A 16452-nucleotide genomic window follows, 5' to 3' on the forward strand; every position below is an offset into this window, starting at 1 on the left:
GTTTTCAATTAGCTGTTGGGATTTGAGAGAAGGAAAGACAACCTTCCCCCCTGGGATTTGGGAATTCCAGGTTTGAGGTATAATCTAACCTCCATTAATCTATCCTCTTCCATAATTTCACATCCATAACTGAGCAGCTACTTATCTTTACTCTCCCAAAAAAAGGGAATTTCTCTATCCTTTTCCATAATTTCACCTCACAAATATACTTGCATGTCTCCATTTGAGAAATTCAACCTTCATTGAAATAATTTCAGATCAAAATATGCTTATGAATTGAAGAGAAAATTTGATTTGTGAAAGTTCTAACTGGGTTTCACCGCTTTTTAATCTCCGTAAGAGTATAGGATTTGATTTGAATTGTGAAATTCCATTGATTTTTTTTTTGGTTCATGGAGATGGTGATGGCGGTGGATTGGCGTTAGAAGGTTTGGGATTTTGTGGTTAAGGAAGATGAAGAAAGGTGGGTAGAAAATTAGGGGTAACTGGTAAGTAGTCCATTTGTTTGGATATAATTTCAAATCATTAAAATATAATTTTAAATACATCAAAAAAAGTCTGCCAAATTAAAAAGGCAACTAAAATAGATAAACTGTACTCTGTATATTGTTGGAGTAGTTTCCCCCTGTTAAGTTTGATTTAAATAGTTTTTTGTTTTTTTAGCTGATGGTTTAAATGTTTGAATGACTTTAAACATTAATTTTATAAAAATTTCAATGTTCATCCAAATGATAATTACAAATTAGATCTAAATGAAAAAAATTCCTTATTAATGAAAGTACCCAATAATAAATTAATCAAATGTCCTTATTGGTCATTTTACACATCAAACAGCTATTATAAATAAGCTATTTACCAAACACTTTATTACAAACCGCTAATACAATCATCTAGTCAAACCAGCTTATAAAAACAGCTAGTCAAATCAGTTAAGACAATCCGCTACAGTTAACCGCTAACCGCTGATTACCAAACAGGGCCATGATTTTTATAATTATGTAGAAAATAACCAAGATTCTTCTTTATAAGCTGATGAGGAAAAGTTGCATGCAAACCTCTTAAAACTCTTAAATACCCAACTTTTGCATTACCAAATATCATTTGGAAGGCAATGTTCCTCTAAAGGTGGGAGCTTTTGTTTGGACACGAGCTTTGGGACGGATACAAATGATATGCTCTAAAAACAGCTGGGATGTGCTATCTCAAAACAATCAAGAATGGAAAATCCTTATTTTCCGACTCTTGGTCTCTCTCCTCATCCACCACACCACAATCTCTTAATAAGAGTTATGTAAAAACCCCTGAAATGCACTATCCATGATGCAAAAACCACTAAAATATCCTTTTTTTATAAAAAAAAAGCAAAAAACAAGCACAAAGCTCCACATCACCCCCCTCTTATTTTCTAAGAGGTAGCTCTTATTTAGAGGTTGATTGAGGTCAACCTCTAAATAAGAGTGGGCTAAGAGTTTCCATTTTCTTACTGAGAGCTAGCTCTTAAACTTTCTCTCTCCTTGAGTTGACTAAGAGTCCCCCACTATTGATGCTCTCACCTGTCAGTTGCTTGCTTTGGCGAGCTAATAGTGAATCATGCTCACATGAAGGAGAATTTTTGCGGTGCATGAAACGGTTGGATTAGTCCTTGAATATTAGAGATTGATAACAAATTGGTTTTTTGGGGCTTAGAAGGAGAAAATGTTGCTGTGGAAAAAGGCTTTGAATCTTTGATGTGTATTTTGTGGACCATTTGGCTGGAATTGTAGGAATTTTACTGGAGTTGTGTCTTCCCATGCTAGTTTGTGGGGTAAAGTAACTTTGTTAACGTCATTATGGGCAAAGGCAGCTGGAGATTTTTGGATTTCATACAATTGAGTTGATACAAAGAAATTGGGCTAATTTGTAATTAAATTATTTAGTTGTTTCCTCTAGAGGACACCTTAGCCTTTTGTTGTTTTCCTCTTTATGAAGTTTTAATAAAAAATATATTCTTATATGAATAAAAGAGTTGGTCTTTGAATGATATGAGTAGAAAATTTGTTTAAGTGTAACTGCTCAAGAATCAAGAGAGGGGTCATGTATATAAATGCAAGTAATGGGATAAAGTTGCTGGGAATTACAGTATTGACTCGGTTGTAGCACTTAAGTTATGTTTGGTTCATAGGAAAACATATTGAGCTAAGATAAGGATAAGTATTTTAAGGAAATCAACTTTCACAGTTCAAATTTCTTTGTTTTGTTGGGGGGGGGGGGGGTGGGGGTGGGTGGGTGGGTGGGTGGTGGGGCTTAAGGCATGCTGTGGGGAAATGTGGAATCCCTTTCTCTAAAAATGAAATTTATTTTCATATTGGAGAAAAGCTATTTTAAACCTAGAAACCAAAAATCGGAAAAGTTGGAAAACTAGTTTTTCTGGATTAGTTAGTTGGTGATTCTCTGAGCTTAAATTATCAGTATATTGGTTGATCATTCTGTGATCTTAAAACTTGGGTCTTATCATCTATTATATGCTCGTAACAAATCATTATTGCATTCATTACAGGCATTTTCTCAGATGCGTCTATCTGAAGCTTCAGCACATTTGGGGATGTTTTCAACCAGTAAGGAGGAGGCATCATGGATAAGCTCAACTGCAGTGAAAGCTGCTGATGCTATTCTTTCGACATGCCCATCCCCTTATGAAAAAAGATGCTTACTACAGCTTCTTGCTTCAACTGACTTCGCTGATGGAGGATCTGCTGCTGCATGTTATCGACGTCTGTACTGGAAAATCAATTTAGCGGAGCCTGTGCTAAGGAAGCATGAGGATCTTCAATTAGGAAATGAGACTCTGGATGATGCTTCTCTCTTATCCACACTTGAAAATAATGGCTACTGGGAACAAGCCCGCAACTGGGCTCGTCAGTTGGAGGCCAGTGGTGCACCATGGAAGTCTGCAGCTCACCATGTTACTGAGAGACAGGTAAATTTTGTTTCTTTTTTCCTATTGCAGATTCCTTGGAATCTGTACATCAGATTTGTGAGCTTCTGTGCTTCCACTGATTGTTTGATGCTGCAGCATATATTCTTCTATGCATGGTTTGCGTTGATATTTCTTAACACAGTCACTACAAAATTATATGTAGTAGAGACGGACTTTGAGACGGATACTACAAGCATCTCAAACTTGAGATGGATACTAAAATTTTGTCTCTAAATAATATTTGAGATGGAATTGTATATGGAGTTTCAAAATTTCCGTCTCAAATTTGTAATGGATTTGCCAAAATTCGGTTTCAAAGTACTTGAGATGACCTCTGTAGGGACACCCTATTTCCGTCTCAAATCCGTCTCTAATCAACACTTTGAGACGGATTTGGATTAACTAGAGATGGAATTCCTCGTCTTTGAAACGTGATTATTTTGTAGTGAGTATGTTCAATATTTATAGTAAACTGCTTAAACATTTACCATTGAGAACTGATAAAAATGTGTGGAAGCAAGATTATGAATTGCATCTCATAGATAGAGAAATGTTGTTGAGTCTATGCGCAACTAATGGATTTATGATGTGGGGCTGGGTGTTGACATTTGGCTGGCTGGAGCTTGATTCCTCTGTGTGTTGTAAGATATTGGAAGCATGTCCTGAAACCTAGAACAGTGAAGTGATTTGCACCAGAGGTGGACATAGAATTTCGCAAGCTAGGTCTGGGATGGTGATAGCGGTATTGGTTTCTGCCATAAAAGAGATCTTTTTACAACCAAAGAATTATACTGAAATAACACCCAAGAGGGTTAGGGTATAAAGTTATCACGCTTGTCTTTTTCTTCTTTTCAAGTGCGCTTATCAAAGATTTAATTCTCTGAACTAGAAGGTACTCCTTTCATTACGGATATATGCCTTATTGACTAAACAAATGGATTAGGAAGGACAATGACTGATATGCTTGGAATTGTTATGACAAAATCCCAACATTTTCCTTTGAATCGGAATATGTGGGCAGTGCTATATTTAAATCTAATGAAGTACAATTGTAGGCGAAGTGGTGAGAAATTGTATTTTACAATTGATGTTTAGGAACATAATACAGAAGCAACTTCAACTGCCTGTGTGATTGCAATTTTCATTGAAGCGGCAACCTAATCTGGTTCATGATTTATTTTTGTCTGTTTAGTAGGTTTCCGAAGTACTTGTGCTGCTGATACATATCTTTGAAAGCAGAAATCATATTTTCAGTGAAACAAATATTATCCTATTCTTATCTAAAATAAACCTATCCGTTATGCGGTATTATAATCAGGTTTCCGTAGTGCGTATACATTCACCTTAAATCTATTGTGATAACTGTTCCATTTGGTTTTCCATGTAGGCGGAGTCGATGGTTGCAGAGTGGAAGGAATTTCTGTGGGATGTACCTGAAGAAAGAGTTGCTTTATGGCGTCATTGTCAAAACCTGTTCATTAGATATTCATTTCCTGCTTTACAGGTAGCTATGCTTGCAATCCATATGAATATGAAATTATGATTTCAAACTTGAAACTTATTAGTCCTTGCCCATTCAGGCAGGATTGTTCTTTCTCAAACATGCAGAGGCTGTGGAGAAAGAACTTCCACCGAGAGAGCTACATGATATGTTACTACTTTCTCTACAATGGTTAAGTGGGATAATTACACAATCTATTCCGTAAGTCTCTCTCTCAACTGACTGCATTGCTGATTTGTCTTTTATCAAGTCATTTTCTCTAATTTTCCTTCTCTGTCCGTCAGTGTATGTCCTCTTCATCTATTACGAGAAATTGAGACCCGGGTTTGGCTTCTAGCTGTAAAATCTGAAGCTGAAATAAAAGGAGAACGAGTTTCCAATTTTACCAGATCTAGTCAAGATCAGACGTCCGGAAATAGTGCCAACATCGTAGACCAAACTGCAGATGTTGTCACGAAAATGGATAGCCACATAAATACTCTGAAGACTAGGGCTTCTGAGAAAGGAGATGTTAAAGAAAATAATAATTTGCACTACAAGAGCTCGCAAACACGGGATGCTGGCATATCAGCTGCAACTGGGAGCGCGAAGATTAAACGGAAGAATAAACCATATGGTTCCTCGCGAAGGTCTATGGTTGACATCATTGACAGGAGTACAGATGCTGATGACAGTTCTCTCCCTGCTTTGAACTTTATATATGACTTACAAGATGAAAACCTGGGAATTGATGCATCATTTTCAAGTTGGGACGAAAGAATTGGACCAGCAGAGCTTGAAACGGCTGTTCTTTCTTTATTGGAATTCGGACAAATAACTGCTGCCAAGCAACTGCAACATAAGCTTTCATCTGGACATGTGCCTGTTGAGTTGACAATTGTAGATGCTGCCCTAAAATTTGCGGAACTGTCAACTCCACTGAAGAAGCAATTCTTATCAATGCTGGATGAGGATATGCATTCTCTTATTCAGTCATATAACTTGCCAACTGAAGATCATCTCTTTGATCCACTCCAGGTCCTTGAACACTTATCCACTCCCGAGTCCTTGAACACTCTAGGTCCTTGGATAAGTCAAATAAACTTTGTTACTTATCCAAGGCAGCTTCATTGGTTTCCTCCAATATATATTTTAGGTCTATTCAGAAGTATTCTGAAGGTTTATCATTCATAACTTCATTCAGCTGAAGATGATTTTGCTCTCTTTTTTGGAATGATAGGTACTAGAGAGCTTATCTGTCATATTAACTGAAGGTACTGGACGTGGACTTTGCAAGAGAATCATTGCAGTTGTGAAGGCTGCTAACATCTTGGGTGTTTCATTTGTGGAAGCCTTTGAGAAGCAGCCCACGGATTTGTTACAGTTGCTTTCTCTTAAAGCACAAGATTCTTTTGATGAAGCAATACTTTTGGTACAATCTCATCCCATACCAGCGACTAGTATTGCAAAAATTCTGGCAGAATCCTTCTTGAAGGTAAAATTGCTTGTCTTGCTCCATTGAAACTTTTTGTGCATTAGAGCACATTTAGCAACCAATTAATATTCTGTATTTTGTGTTCTATTTTGGCTAATGTTCAATGATCTTGTTTTACACGCTTTCAAGCTATTTGGAGACTTTAATTTGTTGGCAAGAATTAGCAGTCATTTGGTGAATTGTGCTTAGTTTCATTTGTTATTTTTCTATATCCTTCTTATTTATGTGACTTATGTCCGTTTATTGTCCAACTCTCTATTAATAAGATCAAGTTATGTTTATAGTATGAATACTAAATATGTGGGCAACTGCTAAAAGAAATAAAGAATTGTGTTGTGTGTGCTGGTGTTTGTTTGCTGATTTCCTGTACTGTATCGAATCTTGTAAATGCTGTTTTTACTATTTCTGGAATTATTTATATGTTTCTTTTCCATGTTTCATGTGAAGATAATTAATTATAGGACTATAGGAGCTGGAATTTTTTGCCTGTAGTAATTTATATGCTATTTGGGAATGTTTCATGTGCTACTTTGACACTTGGCACATTGCTACAGTGGATCCCGTGCATTTGTTTCCTACCTACAATTGAACTACGTGTGTCATCCTTCTACCTTAGGAATACTGTTGTTTTCAGTCTTTTTAAAGATTAAAGAACACAGATCAATAAATTAGAGAAAATGTGTAGTGTTGTTAGACTTGTTTGGTAGGTTGATTCTCATAGAAGCCTGTCCAAGGTTTTTGTCAGCTTCATATTTAGGTATTCAGGGACCATGGTTACTGAGGAAAGGGTCACCAAACAACTTACTACTTTAGCCGCTTTATTAAAATTATTATTTGTTGTTGAAATATTGATCATGTAATTAGACATGTAAATTCTTATCAAATTTCTGAGAGGAGCAAATAGTACGTTTACGCTGTAAATTTATATAGAGTAATGTTTGAGAAAATTTTAAAATTAACAAGCTTTTGCTCCAAATTTCAAATGAAAATGTGAGGTAAAAATTGTCCGTCGACAGGATTTCTGACTGTTTTGTTTTTATGTGTTAGGGTTTGTTAGCAGCACATCGTGGTGGATACATTGATTCTCAGAAGGAAGAAGGGCCTGCCCCTTTGCTGTGGAGATTTTCAGACTTCCTAAAGTGGGCTGATCTGTGTCCCTCGGAACAAGAGATGGGGCATGCTTTGATGCGATTAGTAATTACAGGACAAGAAATTCCGCATGCCTGCGAGGTAAGGTGTTTACTGTTTTTGTATGTTTGTTGCAGGGCCGTCTCTCGCAATTTGGAGGCCCTGTGCTAAAATAAGATATTGGGCTTCAATAAATTTTTACGAGTAATTATTTAATATAAAACACATAATTATTATATTAATATTGTTAATTATTATATTAATATTGTTTTTTTTATACAAAATATAAAGTCAAATTAATAATATGGTATAACGTTTTATGTGTGATGGTTTGAGAAAATTGATGGACATGAAAAAAGCAAATAAAAAAAGGGGGCATGAGAGGAATTGAACCTTGGTCTTGGCTACCACACTATTATTTCTTTACCAACTGGGACAAAGATTACTTAATGCATAATAAAGGAGCTGTTAAATATATAATATTTTTTCTTGGGGGTTTAACCAACATAATTTCTTTTTGGGGCCCCAAAATTTTGTGGCCCGGTGCTGGAGGTCCGCCTGGACCTCCCTTTAGCCGGCCCTGGTTTGTTGTGTATAGGAAAAACTAAAAAATATAAAAAAGCCATATTAGTTCTCCTGCCTCTTGAACTCTACATAACTAGCATAGAAAAAGCTCCAAAATTGTCGCTGGCAAGGTCACTTGTCTGAATTCATCTAGATTTTAAAAGAGAGAGATGGCCATCATTCAATGTAAAAACAAAAACTGGCCATTTCAGCAATAGCAAATCAGATAACACAACTCAAGCGAGATATGGCTTGGCTCGAGTAAATGTACGTTTCGTACTTGTATCGAGTAATGAGGACCACTTTTCTGCTTCCTTCAAATACTACAACACTGAGGATAACATAGTGTGTGACATTCTCTGTAGCATTGAAAGGGGAATGAAAATTTAAATAAAATATGTCTTCCTATTATATGTTGTGTAAGAAGGACCAATTTTCACTCCCCTGCATATGCTACAGCATGATTTCTGGTCTGCAGTGTTGGTACCAATGGGACTTATGCTTCGTGGCATTCCTGTAAACCTAATCTCATATTTTCTTTGTGCCTGTAGTATTGCGTCTACTAAAGCATGTCTAAATTATTATTATAGGTAGAACTTCTTATTCTGTCGCACCACTTCTACCACTCATCAGCTTGTCTAGACGGGGTCGATGTTCTTGTAGCCCTTGCGGCAACAAGGGTTGAGACTTATGTTTCTGAGGGTGAATTTTCTTGTTTGGCTCGTCTAATAACTGGAGTGGGAAACTTCCATGGACTGAATTTTATACTCGGCATTCTTATTGAAAATGGACAACTGGAGCTTCTTCTTCAAAAGTATTCTGCAGCTGCTGATGCAAATACTGCAGTCGCTGAAACTGTCAGAGGATTCCGCATGGCTGTAGTTACAGCATTAAAGCATTTTAACCCCAATGATCATGACGGTTTAGCCATGGTTTGTATATTGTTTTCTCATTTTTGCAATTCCTTCAAGGGGTTACTGTTATTGCCATTACTCACTGTTTCCGTTTGTGATCATGTATCTGTTTTTGGATTTGTGGTAGGTTTATAAACACTTCGACTTGAAGCACGAAACAGCTTCTTTATTGGAGTCACGAGCTGAGCAGTCTTACCAGCGGTGGTTCCTTCGCCGCAACAAGGATCACAATGAAGATCTCCTTGAATCAATGCACTTTTACATTGAAGCTGCAGAAGTCTATTCCTCCATTGATGCGGGCAATAAAACACGCTCTGCTTGTGCTCAGGCTTCCCTTGTGTCCCTTCAAATCCGAATGCCTGATACCCAGTGGTTAAATTTATCTGAAACCAGTGCTCGCAGATTACTGATTGAGCAGACACGATTCCAGGAAGCATTAATTGTGGCTGAAGCTTATAATATTAATCAACCTAGTGAGTGGACACCGGTGTTATGGAACCAGATGCTAAAACCAGAAATCGTAGAGCAATTTGTGGCTGAATTTGTGGCTGTGCTTCCTCTACAGAATTTTGTACTTGTGGAATTGGCAAAATTTTACAGATCGGAGATGGTAGCAAGGGTAGACCAGTCCAATTTTTCAGCCTGGCTCACAGGAGGAGGTTTACCTGCTGAATGGTCTAAGTATATGGGAAGGTCATTTCGCTGTTTGCTTAAAAGAACAAGAGATTTGAGGTTCCGTTTGCAGATGGCTTCCATTGCAACTGGGTTTAATGATGTGATTGATGCATGTAACAGAACCTTTGACAAGGTTCCTGAAAATGTTGGACCACTTGTGCTGAGAAAAGGGCACGGTGGGGCATATCTCCCATTGACGTAGGATGGGAAATTGAACAAAAAGAAGAGTTCAAGGTCTTTGATTCTGAAATCTCTGGTTACCTGTGCTGCAGAAATGTGTGGGCCCATCTCCTGACAATGTATATGGAAATCGTTGAAGGCGGACGTGTCAGCGTTGACGACGATGATGCAAACTCTGTTGATAACGTTCGGTGTTGGTGTGCTGTCCTCTAGAGTTCATATGTTTGGTATTCAGGTTATTCGGCATGAAAACAATTTTGTCCACGACTTAGTAGTGGACATTCTGAGTGTAGAAAATTAGGTTTAGGTACAAAGCTTATTGGTTTTCCCGGCAAGCATTCGGCGGAGGCCCATGCTCATCATTTGAAGTGATTTTTTGTGAGGTATGCTGAGTCTCAAATTTTGTAGGACAAAGATATATCATTCTTTCGAAAGGAAATGTAAAATCTGTAAATATCAGTCCTCAAACAAGAGGACAGTTGAGTAATACAGTGGAGCTCGAATTTACCGACTCAAGAAGTAATTTAATTCTGTAGAGATCTGAAAGTTCTAGATATGTTATGTACAAGTTATTCGTGCTGCCTGCAGATGGTCTTATAAATAGTTGCTTCAGCTTTGAGGAGCCTGGTTTGAACGGGCTCTAATGCTCTTATTTGATGCACAAAATTCCCAGACCATTTCAGTACTTCCCATCTTTCAATACCATTTTTGCTAACAAAGTTTACAACTCGGATTTAATTTTCTTTGGACCATCAGTGAATGGGTTCGGGTATGGAAATATACGAGACTCAGACTCCTTTTTCATGAGTCAAAATCCTTAGTCCCAGAATTTGTTTACCATTTATGTGTTATTTTTTACTATTGGTTGATATTTGTAATTAGTTAACCACTTTTATTTGCATATCTATAATTATATTAATATTGACCAATGGAAAAAAGTGGCACACAAGTGGTTCATGGATTACGGGATAGAAGATTCCGACTCATTTTTTCTTGAGTAAATCCTCAGTTCTAGAATTTAGGTACCGTTCCACTTTTATCTAAAATTCCTTTAATAATAATCAATGGAAAAAAGTGACACGCAAGTGGTACATGAATTGTATAACGGAAGATTGTGCCTCTTATTTATAATTTTACAAGAAAAAAAAATTTCTCATTCCTGGAACTTACGAATCAACATCCAGATATAAATAAATTTATATTCGTTACAATAACAAATTTCTTACATACATTCGATAATAAGATGCACTCTCTTACATAAACAAACCCATATGCCAGTGATGTCTTGGCCTTCTAGTGGTTAAGACTGAGAGCTTGTGTACAATAGGTCTCATGATCAAATCTCCCCGCACCCATTTGTAATTTATATTAACAAACCCCCATATGGTTGTTATTTTTCACGCGATACTCTTTTTTAGATTTTTTTTTAAAAAAAAAAATTAATACCATTACAGAGTACTCGATATGAAATGAAAATAGGGGCCTTAGACCGATTTGTCTAAAACGTAGAACATTTTGATGTATGGCTAGAACAAAAAAGAAATTCCAAATTTTGTTTGAACACAAGTGAAAGAAAGCATATGGCTCCTCACTCTTCAGCAAGTCAGCATTGAGTTCCTAAAAATAATACCACCACCCATATACTTGGTATTATTTTTAGAAACATATTTATCCATCCATGGCTACTAATCTAATGCAACCCCAATTTCCACAATTATCCAAAATCAAAATCCCAATTACCTCACTCTCACTTCCAACTCCAATATCCAACTATACAAAATTTAAGCACTGCCCATTTTCTGGGTTTAGACTCAGAATTTCTTGCAATTCTCAAGAACATAACTCAAGTTTGCTTGTAGATGATGAAGACCCTAATGCCCTTACTAAAGCAAGTATTTACCAAGCTATAGAAGGTGCATTCTCCTGAAAACTACAACTTTTTTTATATAATTTTTTTTGTGTGGATTTTGATTAGCTAGAGAAAAGATTCAATCTTGTCTAATGGGTAAGTATTTGATTCTTTGTGCGTATTTATAATTATATAAAGAGTGAATTTGATCCCAGTCTTCGGTATCAAACCCCGAAACTAACTTTTAACCAACTGATCAGTTGACATTTAATTTGTGTATGTAGGTATCAATAGAGGTGTTTTTGGGGTTACATCTGCAAAAAAGAAAGAGATTGAGGATTTGGTGATGGAACTTGAAGCTAATAATCCAACTCCCAATCCAACACACACTTTGGATAAGGTAATTAATCTGTTAGTTGATTGATTGGTGCTCATTTGATCATAGGTTTATTTCTAATTGCTGTTTTTATTTCTGTAATTGGAAAGGTTAGTGGATGCTGGAAGCTCATATATAGTACAATTACTATATTGGGCTCAAAGAGAACTAAGCTTGGACTCAGAGATTTTATCAATTTGGGGGAGTTTTTACAGATCATTGATATTGCTGAGGTATATTTATATTTATATTTCTAGTTTCTTGTTTTAAGAACCTTGTCAGTTTCCAGTAAATGCTTATTTATCCAAGTATCAAGTGCTTTTTGTTGCATTTATTTTTAAGGAATCATGTAAATTATGTTATATGTACCAAATTAAGCAGGGTTTCAGGGGATTGCACACAACCTTATTGCACGAATGTCTCGTTCGCTTGATTAATTGGTTGTACTTCGCTTAGTTTGGTTTAACTACAATAATTAACCTAAGTTTTCCCTTGCACAATAATAGGAAGTATATAATTGTAAGGGTATAAATTTGGGATGCAAGAATTCAAACAGTTATGTATTGAGGAGTTTGTAATTGACGCGACAAGTATAACCAACAAAGACTTGGTGGATCATCTTGGAATGTCATCTGAATCTTGGTTTAAATTAGTTCATTGCTGATTAATTAGATCATACAATTCAAAGGGGGAACTCCTTTTTGGTGAATGTATTTCGTAGTTGTCCTCTTAACACATTCATAAGGCTATTGATTTTGTGTTGATGCTAAACTAATGGAGGGCAAAGCAGTTAACACAATCAAGTTCAGTGCAAAAGGATTGAATCTGCTAAATGGACTGTTGACAATTCAGGCTTCTTTCAGCGTTGCATCACCATCGGTAAACCTACACCTTCTTTAACTCAGATGAATTTATCAAATTGTCTGAAATAACCATTGATTTTTTTCTTATTAATGTACAGAGAGTGAACATTAACTATGACAATTCACAGATCACCCCAGAACAGGTACGTGTTCTATCTACTATGTTTCATACAAAATTTGGATGATAACATAAGACAGAAAGAGACTAACAGAATTATGATTTTCCTTTTCTGGTATGAATGACATGAAACAACAAGTTGATGAATTTATTCAAGAAAAATTATGATCTTTTACTCAGCATATTCAATCCAGAAGGCTGGCTGGAGATCACGTATCCTTTGTCGATCAACTCATTTATTATGCTTATAAAAATTACTCCCTCCGTCTTGTTTTACTTGCTCCATTTTGACCAGAAAGCTCTCACAAAAACTGGTCAAATGGAGCAAGCAATATGAGATGAATAGCTAAGAAAACAGTTGATCCTTGATGCAAATGATGTGTAGATATGTAGACGACTCGATGAGGATAGGAAGAGATGATAAAGGCAACATCTTTATACTAGAAAGAGCAGCAAATGATCAGTTCTAGCTGGGTCTTCACACCAATGGCCTAATTCTATCATGCGCTTGAAGATTTTACTAGGAAAAAGTAGAACACTCAAGTATGAAGAAGGTATAAGTGTATAGGAGTAACCTTCAATTATTCATGTACATGTCATTTTGTCAAATGTATCATTTTTTACTCTCACAAATACATTACACCATTGATATCATTTCATTGTCTATGGATCTGTCTAGCATGTTAAACAATTGATTATATACTCTCTACATCTTTTATTTATAAGAGTGAAATTTCGTATGTTTGAGACCTGTTAGTTTCACAGAATTCCTCAAGAGGGGGGGGTGAATTGATATTTTACGGTTTTACAAAAATTAAACTACTAGGAACAGAAACAGTAAAATATGCAAGCAAGATTTAGCGTGGAAAACTCTTTAGGCCCAATAGAGAGGAAAAAAAACCACGGCCCCTTTGGAGACTTAAACACTTTCACTAATTAGGCAAAACAACTCAGTTTTTACAAACCTAATCTACTCGGGCAACAATCTGTAAATTCCCACTGATTACAAATAACTAGGAACAACCCCTCGTTGTTCCTTCCCTTATGGAAACAGTCCCTCAACTGCTTCACCTCACATATCTCTCGTGAGATCTTCTCTCTTGCTCAAGTAAGCCTGACTCAGGCTTATCATACAATAACTCAACACTTCAATTGTAACGAATAGATATTAAACTAAAATAAACACAAGAAATAAAACCATGCAACAAATACTGCTTTTAATTATATGGGAACATGAACATACTCTAAAAATTAAGACTTTAAGGTGATACCTGAAAGCTTCCGGATTAATGTTAATAAGTCTGATTAAAACTTTCGTAAAGAACTTGAAGTCTATTTATATGATTCTAAGTGTTTAACCTAGAAACCCCAGATTCTAATTCAACACTAATTAGGACTCTTTCAAAAGATAGATTTTTACAAATAAATCATTAAAACGTGTTTTGGTAAAATCAATCTTTACGAATTTAATAGTTGTAGAGCAACTCAAATTCTTAAGAGTATAACCACAAGTAGGATAGTAAATTCAGTTTAAACTTCGACATTATCTTTTGGAAAACAAAATCGAATTTCTTTTGTTTCAAGATATAACTTTATCTAAATAAATCTTGACTTGGACTCTAGCTACGAACTACTCTGTTCCCATACTAAGCAATATTTGAACTACACTGGTCTTATACCTTTCGAGATTATAAGACTTGCTAGGCTTCACACCTCTTGCTTCTCGATTTAATCTTTCCATAAGCTTTGGACTTGTTTTCTTCATAGCTCCTCAGCTGACTTCTTCATATGTTTTTCTTACCACGAGCACTGTGGATTTATAGTGAGATGTTCCTGACATTCCTTAGATAAACAGTCGTGAGTATAGTTTAAGCTTTTCACCATCAAAGTCCAGGAATCAACAATTTCCCCCTTTTTGATGATGACAACCTTACAACTTGACAAAAATGAAATATGCTTAATTGACTAAGGAATGAAACATAGTGCAACAGACATGCATACTCCAAACCTCAACCAGGAATAAATATGTCAATTACTGAGGTTTCGAAACCACGTATAGATACAAACATTATGAGAACAAGTTGCCCCCAATATCTTCCCCCTTTGGAATTATCAAAAAGGGTCATTTGAAAAACGATTTCTGAAAATAGAACTAAGAATATATATATATGTGAATTATGTTACCCCAACAAACGGAGAAGCATCTTGCAGCTCAAGTCGATCAACGAGTTTGACCGCACCCCTGCAAGCAGAACAAGGAAAAAGCAACATAGAATACAAAACAAGCAATAATTCTATAAGTCAGTGTGGGGCAACTATCAGAACGTAGGAAAAGCGCACTAATGAGCATTAGTCATAAACCTGGCGCATCAAAACATCCAAAAAAAATGTTCAAAGAGCAGAGAAAGATTAAATTGTTTGAGAGATAGCAAAATATATGGGGTGGGGTAATCAGATAATTGGGCAGGGTCAGGCTGGGGGGGATCTAGGGGCAATATCCTCAACATTGGCCACCTCCTCTATGACAATGTCAGCAAGGCGCTCCGTCATGTCGTTGAAGAACTCAGCCTGATCTTGCTGCATCTTGTGTATCAACTCCTGCAAAGATGTGACAGCAGATAATAGAACAACATTGGCCAGCTGCAGTTGATCCACTTTGGTCATCAGGAGCTGAAGTGAACCATCTTGTGAGGGAGCAGCAGGCTGGGTTTCACCTTCCTTATCAGAATCAGAGTCCTCAACCCTGTAAACCGGAGGTACTCCCTTGGAGGAACTTGCAAGACGGTTGCTGCGACGAATAGGCTGATTGGATACAGGTGAGAGATGGTGTTGCTTGATAGGTGAGGTGGCTTGTACAGGACTTCCATCCTTTGGGAACACAGTGTGAGAAATATCCTCAGACTGACCCTCCTTCTCTTCACAGGGAAAACCCACCTCGCCTTCTTCTTCTGAAAATTCCTCCTCATCTTCCACATCCTCATCCCCCTCGTCTTCCTGTGGTGTTGTGTCTCCAACAACCGACTTACCAACACAGACCACCCCATCAACCACACTCAGACTGATCCCATTTAAGCAAGCTTTGTTAAGAATATGGGCAGGAGTAAGAGGTTCAGCTGTGTAACGAGTAAGGTCAACTCCAACCTTCCTCATGATGAAAGTAAGAAGAGAACCATACCCAATCATGTTGTTTTGGGAGATACAGTGAGTGAGGTGGGAAATAAAAATGACAGGAAAGTTTATTTGGCGTTGGGATTCTAAGAGAAAGATATAGATGAGATCCAACCTACTAGCTAGGGCCCTCTCACTAGTGGAAAAAGGGTCATTTGCATCGCACTTTTAAGCACATTTGCGTCGCACATCGTGCGTGGCAAAAGCTCTCGACGCAAATGACTAAAAGTCATTTGCGTCGCACATTTGTGCGACGCAAATGAACCTTATTTGCGTCGCACATTTAGCAAATGTGCGTTGCAAATGACTTTTCAGCACCATGCCTGAAAAGTCATTTGCAACGCACATTAGCTAAATGTGCGACGCAAATGACTTTTCAATATGTTAAAAAAAATGTCATTTGCAACGCACATTAGCTAAATGTGCGACGCAAATGACTTTTCAATATGTTAAAAAAATGTCATTTGCAACGCACATTAGCTAAATGTGCGACGCAAATGACTTTTCAATATGTTAAAAAAATGTCATTTGCAACGCACATTAGCTAAATGTGCGACGCAAATGACTTTTGGATATTCTAAAAAAAATGAGCTGCTGATTTTATTTAATCCATAGATTAAATAAAATAAGCAGCTTTCAGTACTAGTATATTCAGAGCATAAAAATAAAAGTAAACTAGGTGAAAA

The 16452-nt window shown here is 36.7% G+C and overlaps 2 protein-coding genes across 4 annotated transcripts in view; both read left to right on the forward strand.

Moving 5' to 3' along the window:
• LOC110796306 (uncharacterized) overlaps positions 1-9975 on the forward strand; it is a 34905-nt gene extending 24930 nt beyond the window's left edge. For both annotated transcript variants that reach the window (XM_056840712.1, XM_056840713.1), the window contains 8 exons: positions 2537-2956; positions 4344-4460; positions 4537-4658; positions 4742-5474; positions 5677-5931; positions 6979-7161; positions 8214-8555; positions 8665-9975. In XM_056840712.1, coding sequence (XP_056696690.1) covers positions 2537-2956; positions 4344-4460; positions 4537-4658; positions 4742-5474; positions 5677-5931; positions 6979-7161; positions 8214-8555; positions 8665-9414 — 2922 coding nt within the window. In that variant the 3' untranslated portion in view covers positions 9415-9975. The remainder of the gene's footprint in view (positions 1-2536; positions 2957-4343; positions 4461-4536; positions 4659-4741; positions 5475-5676; positions 5932-6978; positions 7162-8213; positions 8556-8664) is intronic.
• Positions 9976-10901: 926 nt separating this feature from the next.
• On the forward strand, positions 10902-13338 carry LOC110796305 (fibrillin protein 5 homolog). 2 transcript variants are annotated; one of them, XM_022001361.2, is made up of 7 exons: positions 10906-11305; positions 11526-11641; positions 11728-11850; positions 12398-12496; positions 12579-12623; positions 12738-12811; positions 12984-13338. In XM_022001361.2, exons 1-7 carry the CDS (start codon positions 11071-11073, stop codon positions 13066-13068), a joined length of 777 nt encoding a protein of 258 aa, XP_021857053.1. In that variant the 5' UTR covers positions 10906-11070; the 3' UTR covers positions 13069-13338. The 2 variants fall into 2 exon arrangements, with proteins under 2 accessions (XP_021857052.1, XP_021857053.1); XM_022001360.2 differs by having other exon boundaries at positions 10902-11305; positions 12738-13338.
• Positions 13339-16452: the final 3114 nt, after the last annotated feature.

Source organism: Spinacia oleracea, chromosome 3, assembly GCF_020520425.1.
Source record: "Spinacia oleracea cultivar Varoflay chromosome 3, BTI_SOV_V1, whole genome shotgun sequence".
NCBI classification, from domain to species: Eukaryota; Viridiplantae; Streptophyta; class Magnoliopsida; order Caryophyllales; family Amaranthaceae; genus Spinacia; species Spinacia oleracea.